The sequence below is a fragment of the Lithobates pipiens genome, unplaced genomic scaffold (assembly GCF_037356315.1).
Source record: "Lithobates pipiens isolate NorthernLeopardFrog02 unplaced genomic scaffold, aLitPip1_a1.2 Scaffold_18, whole genome shotgun sequence".
In the NCBI taxonomy this organism is placed as follows: Eukaryota; Metazoa; Chordata; class Amphibia; order Anura; family Ranidae; genus Lithobates; species Lithobates pipiens.
In genome coordinates, this window is record NW_027507758.1 from 342,464,341 (window position 1) to 342,480,452 (window position 16,112).

At 44.0% G+C, this 16,112-nt stretch overlaps 1 protein-coding gene across 2 annotated transcripts in view; it reads right to left on the bottom strand.

Annotated features, from left to right (window-relative positions):
* Positions 1-16,112, bottom strand: part of RIMS1 (regulating synaptic membrane exocytosis 1) — a 460,575-nt gene that overhangs the window by 357,222 nt on the left and 87,241 nt on the right. For both annotated transcript variants that reach the window (XM_077487395.1, XM_077487390.1), the window contains 2 exons: positions 5,838-5,948; positions 1,965-2,064 (listed from right to left, as the gene is read on the bottom strand). In XM_077487395.1, coding sequence (XP_077343521.1) covers positions 1,965-2,064; positions 5,838-5,948 — 211 coding nt within the window. The remainder of the gene's footprint in view (positions 1-1,964; positions 2,065-5,837; positions 5,949-16,112) is intronic.

The window sequence follows — 16,112 nt, forward strand, 5'->3', positions numbered from 1 at the left end:
GGGATTCAAACCAGTGACTCTTTTTACTGTTAGGCGAGTATGCTATCTACTACACCACTGTGCCGCCCCCTTTCATTTATTAAAAGAATAAAACTCATAACATGTTTGAGATACCAGGCATGTAAGGCACCACAGAGTGAAGTGTATTTTGGCACATCACATACAGACTTTTTATCTTACTTTATTCACATTTAACTACTTCAATACCAGACACTTTCAACCCCTTCCTGCTCAGGAAATTGTTACGTTTTCACCGCTGTCACACTTTGACAATTACTCAGTCACGCAACACTGTACCCAAATAAAAATGTTCTTTTTTTGCGACAGTTACAGCTTTTTTTAAGATGTTTCTGGCTCCTCTGCCTTGCTGACTGGCCCCAGAGCTAGCTGCCTACTCTGGGGGCACTCTGTGTGCTAGTTTCCGAGCTGCCTCTCTGTGTCTACACAGAGCACACACACTGGCTGTGATTGACAACAGCGGGAGCCAACAACTCCCACTGCTGTGCCATAGCCAATGATAAGCTAATGATAATACACGGAGTGTATAATATTTAATCTGTGTGAAAAGTATAGAGTCTACAAACTATGGTATATATATTTCTTGAGGCCCGAAAATTCCAGGACAGTACACATACCCTCAAATTACCCCTTTTTGGAAAGCAGATAGTCCACATCCTAGGCATTTAGTAAGAGAAATGGCAAGTTGTAAATTTTCATAAAAAATTTTGGGAAAATTAAGAAATTAAATATAATTTTTTCTTATTTTCACAAATTTGTTATTTTAACAAGTTATGTCTCACTCACAGCATAGGCATACTTATAATTACACCCCAAAACACATTCTGCTATGCCTCCCAAGTATGGGGACACCACGTGTGTCAGACTTTTTCCCAGCCTAGATACAAGTTTTTGGAAAATGCAGAAAAGAAAATAAAAATGTATTTTTAATACACAAAGTTGTCAATTAATAGGATATTTAGAATACACATCAGAGGCATAGATATAATTTCACCAGAAAACACATTCTGCTACTCCTCCTGAGTATCGGGATACCAAATATGTTAGGCCGCGTACACACGCGGGGACTGTTCGCTCAACTTTGTCCGCTGAACAGTGTTTCGGCGCACAGTCCGCTCGTGTGTGGGCTTTCAGCGGACAGTTTCAGCGGACAGTCTGCTGAACAAAGTTTTTCGGAAATTCCGAAAAACTGTCCGCTGAAACTTTGTTTCAGCGAACAGTCCCCTAGTGTGTAGGCTTGTTCGTCAAACTAAGTTCCACGCATGCTCAGAAAGGATTTACACGCCGAAGTTTGCATTGCAGTGTATAGGACGTCGTTTTCTAGTCCCGTCGTACGTGCCGTTCACGTCATCGCGCACGGTTTCAGCGGACTGTTCGTTCGTCGTGTGTGGGCAAGTCCGTCCATGCTAATTTTGAGCGGACTGTCCGCTGAAACTGTTTGACGGACAAAGTTGAGCGAACAGTCCCCGCGTGTGTACGCGGCCTAAGACTTTTTCACAGCCTAGCCACATAGAGGGGCCCAAAATCCAAGGAGCCCCTTTTAAGGGGCATAAATTAAACATCTAATTTCCTAACTACCTATCACAGTTTTGGTGGCCCAGGAAGACCAGGACAAAAGGAAAAGCACACAAAATGACCACATTTTGGAAAGCAAACACCTCAAGGTATTTTTTAAGAGGTCTTTGGAGAACTTCATTTTTTTGCCACAAGTTTTTGGAAAATGCTATTTTCAAAATATAATAGTAATTACACTGATTGGAAATACAGCTCTGAAGCTACAGGCATCTGGCGCTGTTATAACTAACAAGAAAATATTTGCCTATTTCATTGATACATTGAATTTCATCCCTAGTATTGGATGTCCATACAACAGTGTAGACAATTAATGGATAATTGTAATACCTATAATATTACATGTAAGCAGACATGAAGCCTTATTGAAATACCTGCTCTTAAATGGCCTACAACATCTGCAAGGCTTCCCTTCTTGACTTTGGTGATGAAGGCACCAAGGCGTCCTGTTTCAGTCATTTTACCTCCAACAACCTGAGTATATAATGTATAAATACAATTAGAACAATAAGGGGGAAAAACAGTTATGAAATGGATTAACAAATATACAAAAATGTATCAATTAAAAAAACAGTACCCCAGCTAACTCTAATTGATTTATAAAAAGATTATCAACAAACCTTTACACTGTCTTTCTACAAACATACCAAATGATCTGAATGCACTATGTAGTAAAAAAACAAACAATACATATTCCTTACTGGTTAAGAAAGGCAACGGTGAGGTTCATGCAATTTTAATTTGCTAGCAACTACAGCCGCTACAGATCATTGCTAAATTCCAAATTTCAAAGGTAGTTGACAATAGCCTAAAGAACAGAGAATACAGGCTTGAGTTGGTTACATTATCACATTAGATTTTACAGCGGGCCCCTTACTCAACACTAAGGCCACCTTGTATGCACAGTATAGAATTTAGAATCTGTACATTAAAACAGAAAACTATCCCTCATATACTCAGAACATTCACAGAGAAGGCAACCTTTTAAATGTTAAGTTGTGGCTCGCACAAAGTTGTTTTAATTTTTGGAAAATGCAGAGTTTTAAGGAAGATCGTAATGAAATATTAATGAAGGCTACCATTACTGAACTCTCTTTTGAGAATGCTAGTTCCTGGCTGTCAATCTGATGGTTTGACATAAATGTTGTCTGAGTCTCTGATCTGGACCCAGTATAAAAATAGACACTTCTGACCTTTTTCTGATACTCATTTACAAGAATGCCTCTTCTGGGACTGTGGGTAAAATATCTGACCAAAGTCAGACACAGCTGTGCATCTAGTAATTTTAGAGCAAGGCCTGTAATAGCAGCCTCCATACTTCTAGATATAGTCGCTTTAAGGATAACAGTACTTATACTCATTATGTAAAACAATTGTCGTTTTTACATAATTTATAGATCCTGTCCCCTGAGACAGCCTGCAAGATCACACACAGCAAACACGGAAAAGAAATGCTGAGCAGGGGCATTCTCTTCTCCTCCCATGTGACTAGTCTCACACAGCGCTGTACATACATACCAATTTGTAACAATATCAATGAACCCTAACAAGAGAAGTCTGCCATTAGGCTGACACATGCAGTACTGCAGTCTCAGCAGGCTTATATCAGTAGTGCCGACACAGTCAGGTTAAAGTATTCAGAATACTGGTCAGATGGAGTGTTAGCATTTATGTCTGCTGGAGCATAGGATGACCCCTACATATGTAAACAGAAAGAGATCACCTTTAAAAAAACCACACTGAGACTCAAAACTGGAGCATGCAGAAGCAAGGTAAACTTGCAAATAAACAATTATAGTATATATGATTTTTTTTCATAATATCCACTGGCTAATTATGCCTCACTGTCCTAAACAAAAGTATAGGTATTTCTTTGATCACATACTGATTTTTTAATCCTTGATTTCCATGATATGCCCTCCTGCTACAGCAATTATGTTAAGCAAAGTAGCCCACCTTTATTCCATTTAGAGCAGTTGTTATTATAAAAATGTAACATGATTGGCTGCAAGTTAACAAGTTCTGCTACTGGAAGACATTCCAAATGGTTTTACAATGCAATATATTCTTCCAAAAAAAAAAACTTTTACCATAAAGGGCATCTTGTTTTTGTACGTTTTATGTTTTTTCATTTATGTAATAGGATTTTCATTACATTATAAGTGCACGTAGTCTATAGAACATACTATATATATGTATAATAGTAATTATCAGAACATAAGGGATTTTTTTTTTGTGTTTGTTCATACGGTTGCACTTATACTCAATAAAGGTTATATGGTCTTTAGAACTGATCATTTGGTGCTTAGCTTCCTCTGTCTGTGTAAACTTCAAATGTCAGGTGTGCCCCCCTTTGGGCCAATTTCCCATATTTGTGTTTGGTGCCTGGAACTATGACAAGAACCAACACCTACCTGCATCTGAGGTGCATTTCATTTTATTTTATGTCTCCTTAAAATTATTCACAGTCGGGTTTGAAATGCTGTGTGTGGCTCACCTCTTCATGTTCTCTCTAACACCAGCCACCTTGACAGGAAACAACACTACTAGAAAATGTGTTTTTATTGCCACTTGTGCCCCATTGGGGCTTCACTCTCATTTCCTGTTCTGTCAGGCACCCATCAAACAAGACGTAGAAAGATTTTTGTAGTGTGGCCTACAGCTATTAATAGCATTACAATTTACCCAACAGAGTTGAAAGTCTAGAAATGATAAATACACTTCCAAACAAAGTCAAGGCCAGTTAGCCAGCATAATTTCCTCTCTAACTTGCTTGTCTGAGGCTACTACAGTTTTCTTCTTTCTGATTTTATCAGCAAAAATAGAAAAAACAAATGCCACCCATGGTAATGCAGCATGGATACATTTTAAGCCCAACTTTGAGCTATTTCTTTTTTAAATGTTCCCTTGACCCCTAAATACACTGGCTGTGTCAGGATCTGGATCACCTGCTGCTGTCACTGTGCTTCCCAGAGTGGAAGGATGTAGTTTAGGTGTCCATCAGCGGTGTTTCCCAGCAGCCAGCAGATCCCAGTAATTAGTTTCCACCTGATGCTGGCTGCTAGGAGGGAATTTACTGAAGGTAAACTTCTACTAGTACCTCTCGCTCCAGTGTTTTGCTCTGCTGCCAGAGATTGCGTGCCATTTATTCTAAACCTGACCTGCTGCCTTGTACCTGCTCTCCCTTGTTCCTGATCCCTTTTTTTTTCCCCCCTTCCCATCTGCTCCCTGCTCCTCCTGTTCCCTCCTGCTTTTCTGTGTTCCCCATTTTTGAAAATATATTGTATATAGCTCATTGTTAGTCTTTCTTTTTGTTAGGTTGATTCGTTAAATATTCTGTCACTGTTGCTGTGTGCTGGTGTTTGGATGGATTTTGTTTCACTGTAATTAAATCTCACTTAAAGCATATTCAGTTGGGTCCCAGCTACACAGATTTGGCCATACTTGCTGCTGATTCCGGCTGCAACACTAACCTACAGTTTAGAGCTGCTCCCCACAAAATATTTTCTTCAATGTAAGATGTTCTGCATCACTCATCAGTCATAGGCCTAGCCCCCTCCCCCCAAGAGCGGTGCCTTGCACTTTTAATGCACTGATGCATCATCTAGGACAATGATGGCGGACCTTGGCAACCTAGATGTTTTGGAATTACATTTCCCATGATGCTCTGACACTCTGCAGTGTAGTGGAGCATCATGGAAAATGTAGTTCCAAAACATCTGGGTGCCAAGGTTCGCCATCACTGATCTAGGATATCATTAGCATCAATCATAAGGGACTACCCATCACTGGAAGAAGACCAAAGAGGGAAACAGCCCAGTCATCATTTAAATGTTCTGAAGACATCAGAAAAAGGCAAGTTAAATAAAAAAAAGCATAAAATACCACTGGGTTTGACACAAAGCTCAAACTTAGACTTAATACAAACATTGAATCTAGAGGCGATTCAGTTCGCATTGTGCGCTATATAAGTATTTCATTCATTCATTGTAAACATTGTCTTGTTTTCTCCATTTTGGCAAATAGTATAGGTGCCCTTTAAAGATGGAGCATCCCTATTGTTTGTGTATTTATTATCTATGATATGCTGTAAAGAGTGGCAAATGAATACATAGAAATAATTTTCTATGAGGCGGAAGTTTTGAATGTCATTTATATTGTTTTAAATTCAAAAATATAAATTGTTTATGTATTCTGCATCTAGAACGTTAATAAAACCACCGCAACTTTAAAAGAGATGTGCTTACTTTCAGTCCCAGAAGTGCTCCTGATTCCTTCGGCATACTTGTTCTCTTATTAAGAATAACACGTCCAATTAAACGATCACCCTCCTTTGAAGGCTGCCAGGTTACAGGATGCTGAATAAGATGATTAAATACAAACACAAAATGTATTTGGTATTCTTTTCTTTGTTTCAACAGTCAATTCCAGGAGCATTTAACTCATAGTGACACATTTTTCTAAGCCAACTGGTTCAGAAAGCAAAGGACAGCTAGTTATACAAGGCAAACTAATTTAAATAAAGTTTAAAGAACATATTAATATATTAATGAAAAGATACATTTATTAGTTATTACAAATAAAACTGACGTATATAATGGTCATTTTTCATTTATTATGAATCGCAATATGTTGGCATAAAATAATAAATCTGTCACATTTTAATACAGTATAAGCATTCAAGTGGAATTCCAGGATTGATCTAACTAAGCTTAAACCTCCTCCCACTGCCCTTCTAACCCCTATACTAACTACCCTGTAAAAGGAAAATGCAGAAGATGGCACTCCACTCCAGTCATGTTATCTCCCAGCGGTTGGCTTCAGGGGAGAGAAAATATCAGCAACAATGCTCACTCCCTCCCATGCTGAATCATGAATGAACTGTGATTAACCACATTTTTTTGAAAGCTGAGTTAAATTTCACTTTCCGCACCCAGGCCAGATTACTGCCAGACCTGTTGAATCAAGAAGTCACATAAATAGTAGCTTTCTGACAAAGTGAAGCACGCTAACAGATTACAAAAAGCCACACATCAGGCAGCAATCTAAAGAAAATTAAAAAATAGATTAGAAACAAAGTAATGTACATGTATCGGCCTAAGAAGGGGTTCAAAGCCATTTCTAAGGCTTTGGAAATCCAGTGAACCACATGGAGAGCCATTATCCATAAATGGAGATAACTTGGAACAGTAGTGAACCTTCCTAGGAGTGGCCGGCCTACAAAAATTACTCCAAGAGCATGGTGGTAATGTGATGGTCTGGAGCTGCTTTGCAGCTTCAGGACCTTAACAACTTACCATAACTGATGGAACCATGAATTCTGAGCTCTACCATAAAATCCTAAAGGAGAACGTCTGGCCATCAGTTCATGACCTCAAGCTCAAATGCACTTGGGTTATGCAGTAGGACAATGATCCAAAACACAACAGCAAGTCCACCTCCAAATGGTTCAAACAAAGCAAAATGTAGGTTTTGGAGTGGCCTAGTCAAAGCCCGGACTTAAATCCAATTGAGATACTGTATCATGACTTTATACAGGCCATCCATGCTGGAAAACCCTCCAATGTGGCTGAATTAAAACAGTTCTGCAAAGAGTGGGCCAAAACTGCTCCACAGCAATGTGAAAGACTCATTGCCAGATATCACAAACAATTGCAGTTGTTGCCGTCAAGGGTGGCACAACCAGTTATTAGGTTTAGGGGGCAATTACTTTTTCACATAAAGCCAGGCAGATTTGGACAGCTTTTCTGCCTTAATAAACAAAACCATCATTTAAAAACTGCATTTTACTTCCGGTTCCGGCGCCGCATGGAGTGACTGCTCCTCTCCTCAGCTCCCGCAGCACGACCCTAAAATCTGCCTATAAATTCGGCCGAGCGGCTGGGAATCCATCGTTCCACCTCTGCCATAGCCTCCTGCAGCCATGGACAAGTTCGTGGAGAAAACCGGCGCGCGAGCGAATACAGCGCCGCCCGCGACCGCGGCGCGGCCGCAAATTGAGGCCCCGGCTTCGGCCTACTCGGCTACCTTCTCCTCGCAGCGCATGACAGACATGGAGGTGAGCTGTGACCCATCCTCCCCTCGCTCTGCACAACCCCTACTGGCTTCTCAAGCCCCTCCATCCCAGGGCACTCTCCCCACAACCCCTGCTGGTGATTCCACTACGGAACGCATTGCCCAGGCCGTGGCTGCTCTATTATCCCCCATGATCTCTGCATCGGTGGAAAAGGCTGTAAATGCAGGCATGCAACAGCTAAAGGCCCAAATAGGCGAACACCACACCAGACTGAACGACCTGGAACACCGCGTGTCAGACATGGAGGAGGAACTATACCAGGCCCAAGCCACAGAGCGCTCCCAGGACAGGACAAACCAATACATCTTGCAGAAGCTCGATGACTTGGAAAATAGGGCCAGACGGAGCAACTTGCGATTCGTTGGCATTCCTGAGTCGCTTCAGACCTCCGAACTATCTGACTTTTGCGCAGTTCGCATCCCAGAAGCCCTGGGCCTCCCGGGCCCCTGCACGGTAGAGAGGGCCCACCGTATGGGTCCCGCCACACCTGAACGCAAATCTCCTAGACCCATAATCGCAAAGTACCTCATCTACTCTGACAAGGCCCTGATCCTACAGAAGTTCAGACAAACTCGCTCTCTTCAACTGGATGTAATCAAGGTCCTAATCTTCGCCGATTATTCCATCGAGGTCTCCAAGAAGAGGAAAGCATTCCAGCAGGTGTGCTCGGAACTTTTCAAAATGCAACTCAAGTTCTCCCTGGCCTTCCCGGCTGTCCTGCGCCTCAAGGCTCCGAACGGCGACCAACTGACCTTTCAAGATCCTTCTGAAGCGGAGGCATTTCTACGCTCTCTTCACTGGGATTCGCACCCCCACACCCCATCCAAGTCATCATCGCTCAACCGCTCCCTGGACCAAAGGAGCCCACGGAAAGACTCGCCCAAACGTTTCAGGCCCTCTGCCCCGGACCGCCATCCCCGTGATACCCCTCGGTGAGGACATGGCAGTCTCCCTGATTCCTCCTCTGCTCACCTTTCCGGTGACCCTTTCGCCGGGTCCGTCAGACTTGTAAGTTGCCTTGTTAGTTCTAATACATCCGATCAGGCACGGTTGATGCTCTGCCTGATGTCTACCCGGTTTCTCTCTTCCTTAGGCCTTGTACCAAGTTCTGCTCCTATGTAGCAGTCACACCACCGTTGCTTTCTTGGCCACCTCTACCTCGACTGACTCTCTGTCCTCGCTTAGACGTGGTCCTGCCGCTATTGCGGCCACTCTATACGTTATACTTTATGGTTACACTAGTACCTTTGTATGTTTACTTGCTTTTTATATGTTTTTTTTTTGTTACGTATATTTTGCGGTCCACATTTTCTTTTATATATATGCTCCACCTGTAGAATACCCCGCTTTTCTGGGTCTCTATCCTAAAATGTTTAAACTGCATGTATATACGAAGCTCACTCCTTACATGTCTTATGATGTTATTGTGCTCCCCCTGGACTCACTGTGCATGACTAGCGCCGTACCATGGCACGTATTCCTTTTGGCTCTCCCTTGGCACTATTAACCTTGCTCATACTCCCACCCGAGTGCTTTTGCTCCATGCCTTGGGTCGTGCACTGGGGGCTGGCCTACACAGTGACTCCATGCGGAAAAAAGCGAAGTCCGCTCCAATGTTTCTGTTTATGTATGTGTTTAAGTTTATTCCCCACCCCCCCTGCTCCCTCCCCCTACCTTCTCACGGAGATTACGTCCCCCCTCTGACCACCACACTCTACGGGTTCCACTGCCACACCGGGTTCCTTCTATTCAATCTACAGTCCGGCCTACTCGGTCCACCGGCTAGCGATAAATATACAACATCGGCCCAATTCCCCTTCTCGCCCCCCCTGACATGAACATAATATCCTGGAATGTGAAAGGCCTCAGGTCGCCCAATAAGAGAATGAAAGTCCTACGGCACCTAAAAAGATTGAAAACAGATATTGCCCTCCTGCAGGAAACCCACTTATCCGCTCCAGACTTTCATCGCATGAAGAAACTCTGGGTTGGCAAGGTCCTAGGCTCAGATGCCGTTAACCGTAAGGCGGGTGTTCTCCTGCTGATACATAAAAACCTCCCCTGCGAAATACTGTCCACACACTCAGATTCTCAGGGCAGGCTCCTCTCAGTGCATGTCCGCCTGGGAACCAAAGACCTAGTGATCACTAACGTATACGCTCCCAATAACCCTGGCAAGTCCTTTTATAGCGTACTGACCTCCTGGCTCCTTCGTTTCACCCAAACCCCCCATTTAGTCGGCGGTGACTTCAACGACATCCTACACCACACAGACGACAGATCCCCTCTCCCACGACATAGGTTAAAAAGTGCTCCCTCTGCCACCTCCGTTTTTGCCTCCACCATGGAGTCCCTACATCTTCGCGATCTGTGGCGCCTGTCTCACCCGGCAGACAGGGAATACACCTTTTACTCCCACCCCCATAACATGTTCTCGAGAATCGACTATTTTTTCGGATCCGACGATCTCATCCCCAATTTGTCTGAAGCAGAAATACTTGACATAGCTATTTCTGACCATGCCCCGATCGTAATTCGACTTGATAACTTAGATCTCCCACCACACCCTAGACTATGGCGCTTCCCCTCCTATCTCCACAATAATCCTGACTTCCAACACTTTATGGCGGCATCCTGGCGTGAATACTCGGAAGCGAATTCCCCACACTCAGATTCCCCCAACCTCTTCTGGGATGCTGGTAAAGCGTTTCTCAGGGGCCGAATCATCTCCTATGCGTCTTCTTTCAAAAGAAACGCCCTGTCCCATTATAAACGCGCCAGCGCGAGACTACATCTAGCCCAAAGATCCCTCTCCACTAATGATTCCCCCAACAATAGAGCCGAATGGCAGGCAGCCAAGCAAGGTTTTGACACCTGGGCGGACACACTCGAACGCACTAAAAGATCTCAACTCGACGCAACGCTCCACAAATTTGGCAATAAGGCGGGTAAGCTCCTAGCGAGGCTGTGCAAGGGCGCATTCCACCCGACGCACATCACCTCTCTTAAAGATACGAAGGGTGTCCTTCACTCCACCCCACAAGCAATCAACAAGGTGATGCTAAACTATTACACGGCCCTCTACGCTCCAGACCCTATAGATAATGCCTCTGCCCGCTCCTTCCTAGATAGTGTGCCCCTATCTAAAGTCACCTCTGAACAATTAGAAACCCTTAATGCCCCCATCTCACTCGCCGAAATCTCCTCCACGATCCGCACACTAACCCCGTCCAAAGCTCCAGGTCCCGACGGATTCACCAGTGAATTCTATAAAACCCTCTCCTCCATCACAGAGCCCACCCTCCATAAGGTATACAATGGCATCTGGTCCGGTGGTCCATATCTCCCCTCTGGGAATCAGGCTGTTATCAAACTCCTCTACAAAAAGGGGAAGGACCCCCTCGAACCAGGCTCGTATAGGCCGATTTCCCTCCTCAACCTGGATGTCAAGATACTGTCCAAAATAATAGCCACTAGACTAGCTGCCATCATTCCCTCCCTAATTCACCCTGCCCAATCTGGCTTTGTGAAAGGCAGAACCGCTACCCTGAACATCCGTAAGGTTATGCTCGCCCTGGAACATGCTAAAAACAACCCTGATGGGGACTTTGCTATTATAACATTAGATGCGGAGAAAGCCTTCGACAATGTCAGTTTTGATTGGCTCTCTATGACTTTATCCGAAATGAGCTTCACGGGGCACTTCTGCCACCTTATCAAAGCCATGTATTCTTCCCCTGCAGCTAAATTAGTTGCGGCTGGAGTTCTCTCAGATGAATTCCACCTGCACAAGGGCACTCGTCAGGGGTGCCCACTCTCCCCTCTCCTCTTTAATATCGCCCTAGAACCCCTGTCCAGATATTTATCACACAAAGCTCCCCTTCACGGTATCCGCATAGGTCAACATGATCTGCGCACCTCCCTTTTTGCTGATGATGTGCTCATTTTCTCGTCGGACCCTGCCTCCGACATGCACACCATTAAAGAGGTCTTTGACGTCTTCAGATCCTGCTCGGGGCTTCGGATAAATTACAGCAAAAGCGAAATCCTCCCGATAGGCTCCTATCGTAAACCCCCCTGGACGCAACACTCTATCTTTACGACCGCTAGCTCCCACATCACCTACCTTGGTATTAAAATTGGAAAGTTGCCTTCCTCCCTTTACCACCTCAACTACCCCCCCCTGATCACAAAAATCTCTCAGGAAATGGTAAACTGGATGGATCTGCCTCTCTCGCTTCTGGGAAGATGCCACCTTCTAAAAATGGTTAGTTTTGCTAGGCTACTGTACCCACTCCAGACCATCCCTCTGCTCCTTCTCCACAAGGACATCAAGACTCTGGAATCAGTTTTTTCTTCCTTTTTGTGGCAGGGCAAACGCCCACGTATAGCCCTAAAAAAGTTGCATCTTCCCAGACACGAGGGGGGTATTAGCTTGCCTAACTTAAGATTGTATAATTTGTCATGTTTGTTGCGCACTGGCCTGGATTGGATATCCCAATCCTCCAGATACTCCAACTACTCTATGGAAGCCGCCATGGTCTCTCCACTTTCGCTGACAGCTCTCCTCCACTGCCGGTGGAAATCGGTACCACCACTGCTCCAACACAATCTCCTACTCAGGGACACTGCCATAGCCTGGAGAGAAACCAGGAAGTGCCTTAAGCTTCCCCCTTTTGTTTCCAGACACCTCCCGATACAGGGGAACCCTACTTTCTCCCCTGGCCTACTCCACAAGCCATTCCACCTCTGGAAAGAGAAGGGCATCACCAGCTTTGCTACACTTTGTGACCTGGACTCTGGCCACCCTCTGCCTTTTGCTCTCCTAGCAGAAAGGTTTTCCCTCCCTCCAGCACATGCCTTTCATTATAGGCAATGCATCAGCTACTTAAAAGACATCTGCAGTGATGAACACAAACGCTTCACCTTAACCTTCTTGGACCGTCTGCTCAGGGACGATACCTACAAAATATCAGACATCTACAAACCCTTGCTCCAGCGATACTCTTCCCCACTGACATCTACATCTGTCGCCAACTGGAAGAAAGACTTTCCTGACCCGGATTTAGTAGACAAAATTCTGCAAGGTCTCAACAAAGTCTACCGCCTAACTCCCAACGAACTTTGGAGAGAATCGCAACTGAAAATTGCCCATAGGGCATACCTTCCCTTCCTTCCATCTGCCACTGATCAGGACACCACCAAGTGCCCCCACTGTCTTCTCAACAGGCCCTCGCTGGCCCACCGCTTCTGGTCCTGCTCCTTTATTTCATCTTTCTGGGACCGGATACTCGCCTACATCTTCAAAGTAACCCTGTTGAAATTGCCAAAGGACCCCCTCCTCCTCATCTTTGGTTATTGGGACCCCCTCTTACTTCCGTGGTCTCACACAAGTAGCTTCATGCCCCCCAACTGCACGCCTTGCAAACCTTCCCACAAAGACTGGGCTCTACTCTGCTTGCTACTAGCCAGGAAATCTATTCTAAAAAGCTGGACTTCATCTCTTTCCCCCTCCGTCGCTCAGACGCAGAAAGACCTCCTTTCACTCCTCTACAAGGACCGATGCAACGCAAATTTGCGGGACGAAAAAGCAAAGTCACACTTCTATGCGCTGTGGCTTCCCTTCATATCGACCACTCTCTCCCCGGTGGACATTACCAATTTGGACCACTACACCTTTTTATACTATGGCGCTCGTTCATCCGCTCTGGGGGTCAGTTCCCCCCCCCCCTCTAATGTCTAATCTGCTCTCAACAACCCACTACCCCCAGGGTCTACTCTACCCCACGGAACCTTCCACCCCTGGGACTAGACACGAGATCCCATGGCTCCTTGCCTTCTCCCCCTCCATCATCCCCCCGTTTGCCTATTCCTGTATGTGTCCCCCTCTCCCCTCTCCCCCCCCCCTTTTTTTTCTTTACTTAATCTTGGGAAATGACATTTTCTTGGTTAACTTTATATTGCTATCGCAACATACTCTTGCCTCAGGATCCATCCAGTTACTGTCAGTTTGCTGCTCTGTATTATTTGATTCATTACTTGCTATTTGGTTCTTTTGATTCAGTAAGTGATATACGATTAATATGTTACAGCCTTAATCTGCTCTCATTTCTCTTCGCGCACCTCATCTGCGATGCTGGTCCTACTGTACTGCACTTACCTTTGTTGCATATGTAATATTATGTCCGTTTCATTTCTCAATAAATACTCTTTAAAAAAAAAAAAAACTGCATTTTGTATTTACTCGGGTTATCTTTGTGTACTAATAAAATTTGTTTGATGATCTGAGTCATTTAAGTGTGACAAATATGCCAAAAAAAAAAAATCAGAAAAGGGCAAATACTTTTTCACAACATTGTGAATACCTAAATGAAATATAACAAATAATGTTTTATTTATTTAACCACTTGCCAACCGCCACACACACATATACGTTGGCAGAATGGCACAGGCAGGCAAATGGTCGTACCTGTACATCCCTTTGAATTTGCCACCTATCGGGCACGCGTGCCCACCTCGCACCGCGTGATCGTGCCCATGGGTCCTGCAAACTTGATGTTCGCCAGCAGCCCGCAATTGCAGCGAGGAGAGGCTGAATGAGTAGATGCCAACAAGGCATTTCCCTGTTCTGCCCAGCAACATGACAGGGATCTACTGCTCCCAGTCATCGGGAGCAGTGATCTCTGTCATGTAGTAAGCCCTTCCCCCCACAGTTAGAATCACTCCCTAGGATGCACTTAACCCCTTGATCGCCCCTAGTGTTTAACCCCTTCCCTGCCAGTTTCATTTATACAGTAATCAGTGGCTATTTGTAGCTCTGATCGCTGTATAAATGACAATGCTACCAAAATAGTGTCAAAAGTGTCCGATGTGTTTGCCATAATGACGCAATCCCGATAAAAATCACAGATCGCCACCATTACTAGTAAAAAAAATGAATAATATAAAATGCCATAATCTATCCCCTATTTTGTAGCCGCTATAACTTTTGCGCAAACAATTCAATATACACTTATTGCAGTTTTTTTTACAAAAAATATGTCAAAGATCACATATCGCCCTAAGCTGTGGAAGAAATTTTTTATATATTTTTTGGGGATATTTATTATAGCAAAAAGTAAAAAATATAGTTTTTTTTTTTAAATTGTCGCTCTTTTTTTGTTCATAGCGCAAAAAATAAAAACCGCAGAGGTGATCAAATACCACCAAATGAAAGCTTTATTGTGGGGAAAAAAAGGACGTCAATTTTGTTTGGATACAACGTTCCATGACCACGCAATTGTCAGCTAAAGTGGCGCAGTACAGAATCGCAAAAAATTCTCTGGACAGGAAGGGGGTAAACCCTCCTGGGACTGAAATGGTTAAAACGTGACAAAACTGTTCACACTTTACTTCAATGCTTTAGCTAATATACAAAGTATACTTCTGCAACCAAAACCAACACTGCCATATGCCAATTAGAGGAATCCCTGACAGGGTAATTCTGTGTAATCCCTTTTATTGGACAAGAGGGACTTTCATATTGATTAGGCTCCAAGATCCTAAGATGTTTAAAGGAGAATTGCATTATATGTGCAACAAGATAACAAGTAGACTGGTGGAAAGAATTGACCATAATGAATGTCCAGTCATACAAGTATTCCATAATGATTATTCCAGGCAAATATATAAATACCTTTAGTTGATATGTTGCTTTAAATTGATGAAAGTAACTATCAATTTCCTTAAGAGAAAACTGCATGGAGTGAAATATATTGGCCTCTATCTGAAAAATCGAGCTGTCTGCTTGTCATAAATGCTAAGTGTGCTTATCCTTCCTATTCCGCTTCCCCAGGGTTTTCATAATATATACATACAGTATTGAAAACCCAGGTCCTTGCAATTCTGTTATGTGCAGCTTGTCCATGGAGCCACAGAAACTCCCAAAATCGGCTTGCTTCTGCACCTAATCCCAGTGCACAGACTTGCACTCAACTTTAATGGAAAGCCCATACCCAGCTTGTTAAGACTGATTGGTTTTCACATTAAGCCCAGGTTCACACTGAGCTGCGATAATGAAGCCGTGCAAATTCAGCTGAACTCGCACGATTTCACACCCGTATGTCAGTCCTGATTTCGGCTGCGATTTCAGATAGACATCTGTGCAGGTTTCTTAACAGATCTCAATGTAAATCGTAGCCCGATATCGCAAAAAGTAGTACCGAAACTACTTTTTGAAATCGGTGCGGCGCCACAAATGCAGCGTCACACTGATTAGGACAGTGCCATTGCTAGCAAGTGCTGCCGATTTGACAAGCAATTTGACATGTCAAATTGTAGAAATGTGAACCAGGGCTTACACTGACATCTGTGCTGAAACCTGCACAGACGTCTCTGAAATCATGGCCGAAATCCGGACTGACATGCAGGAGTGAACTTGCACAGCTTTATTCCCCAAACTCAGTGT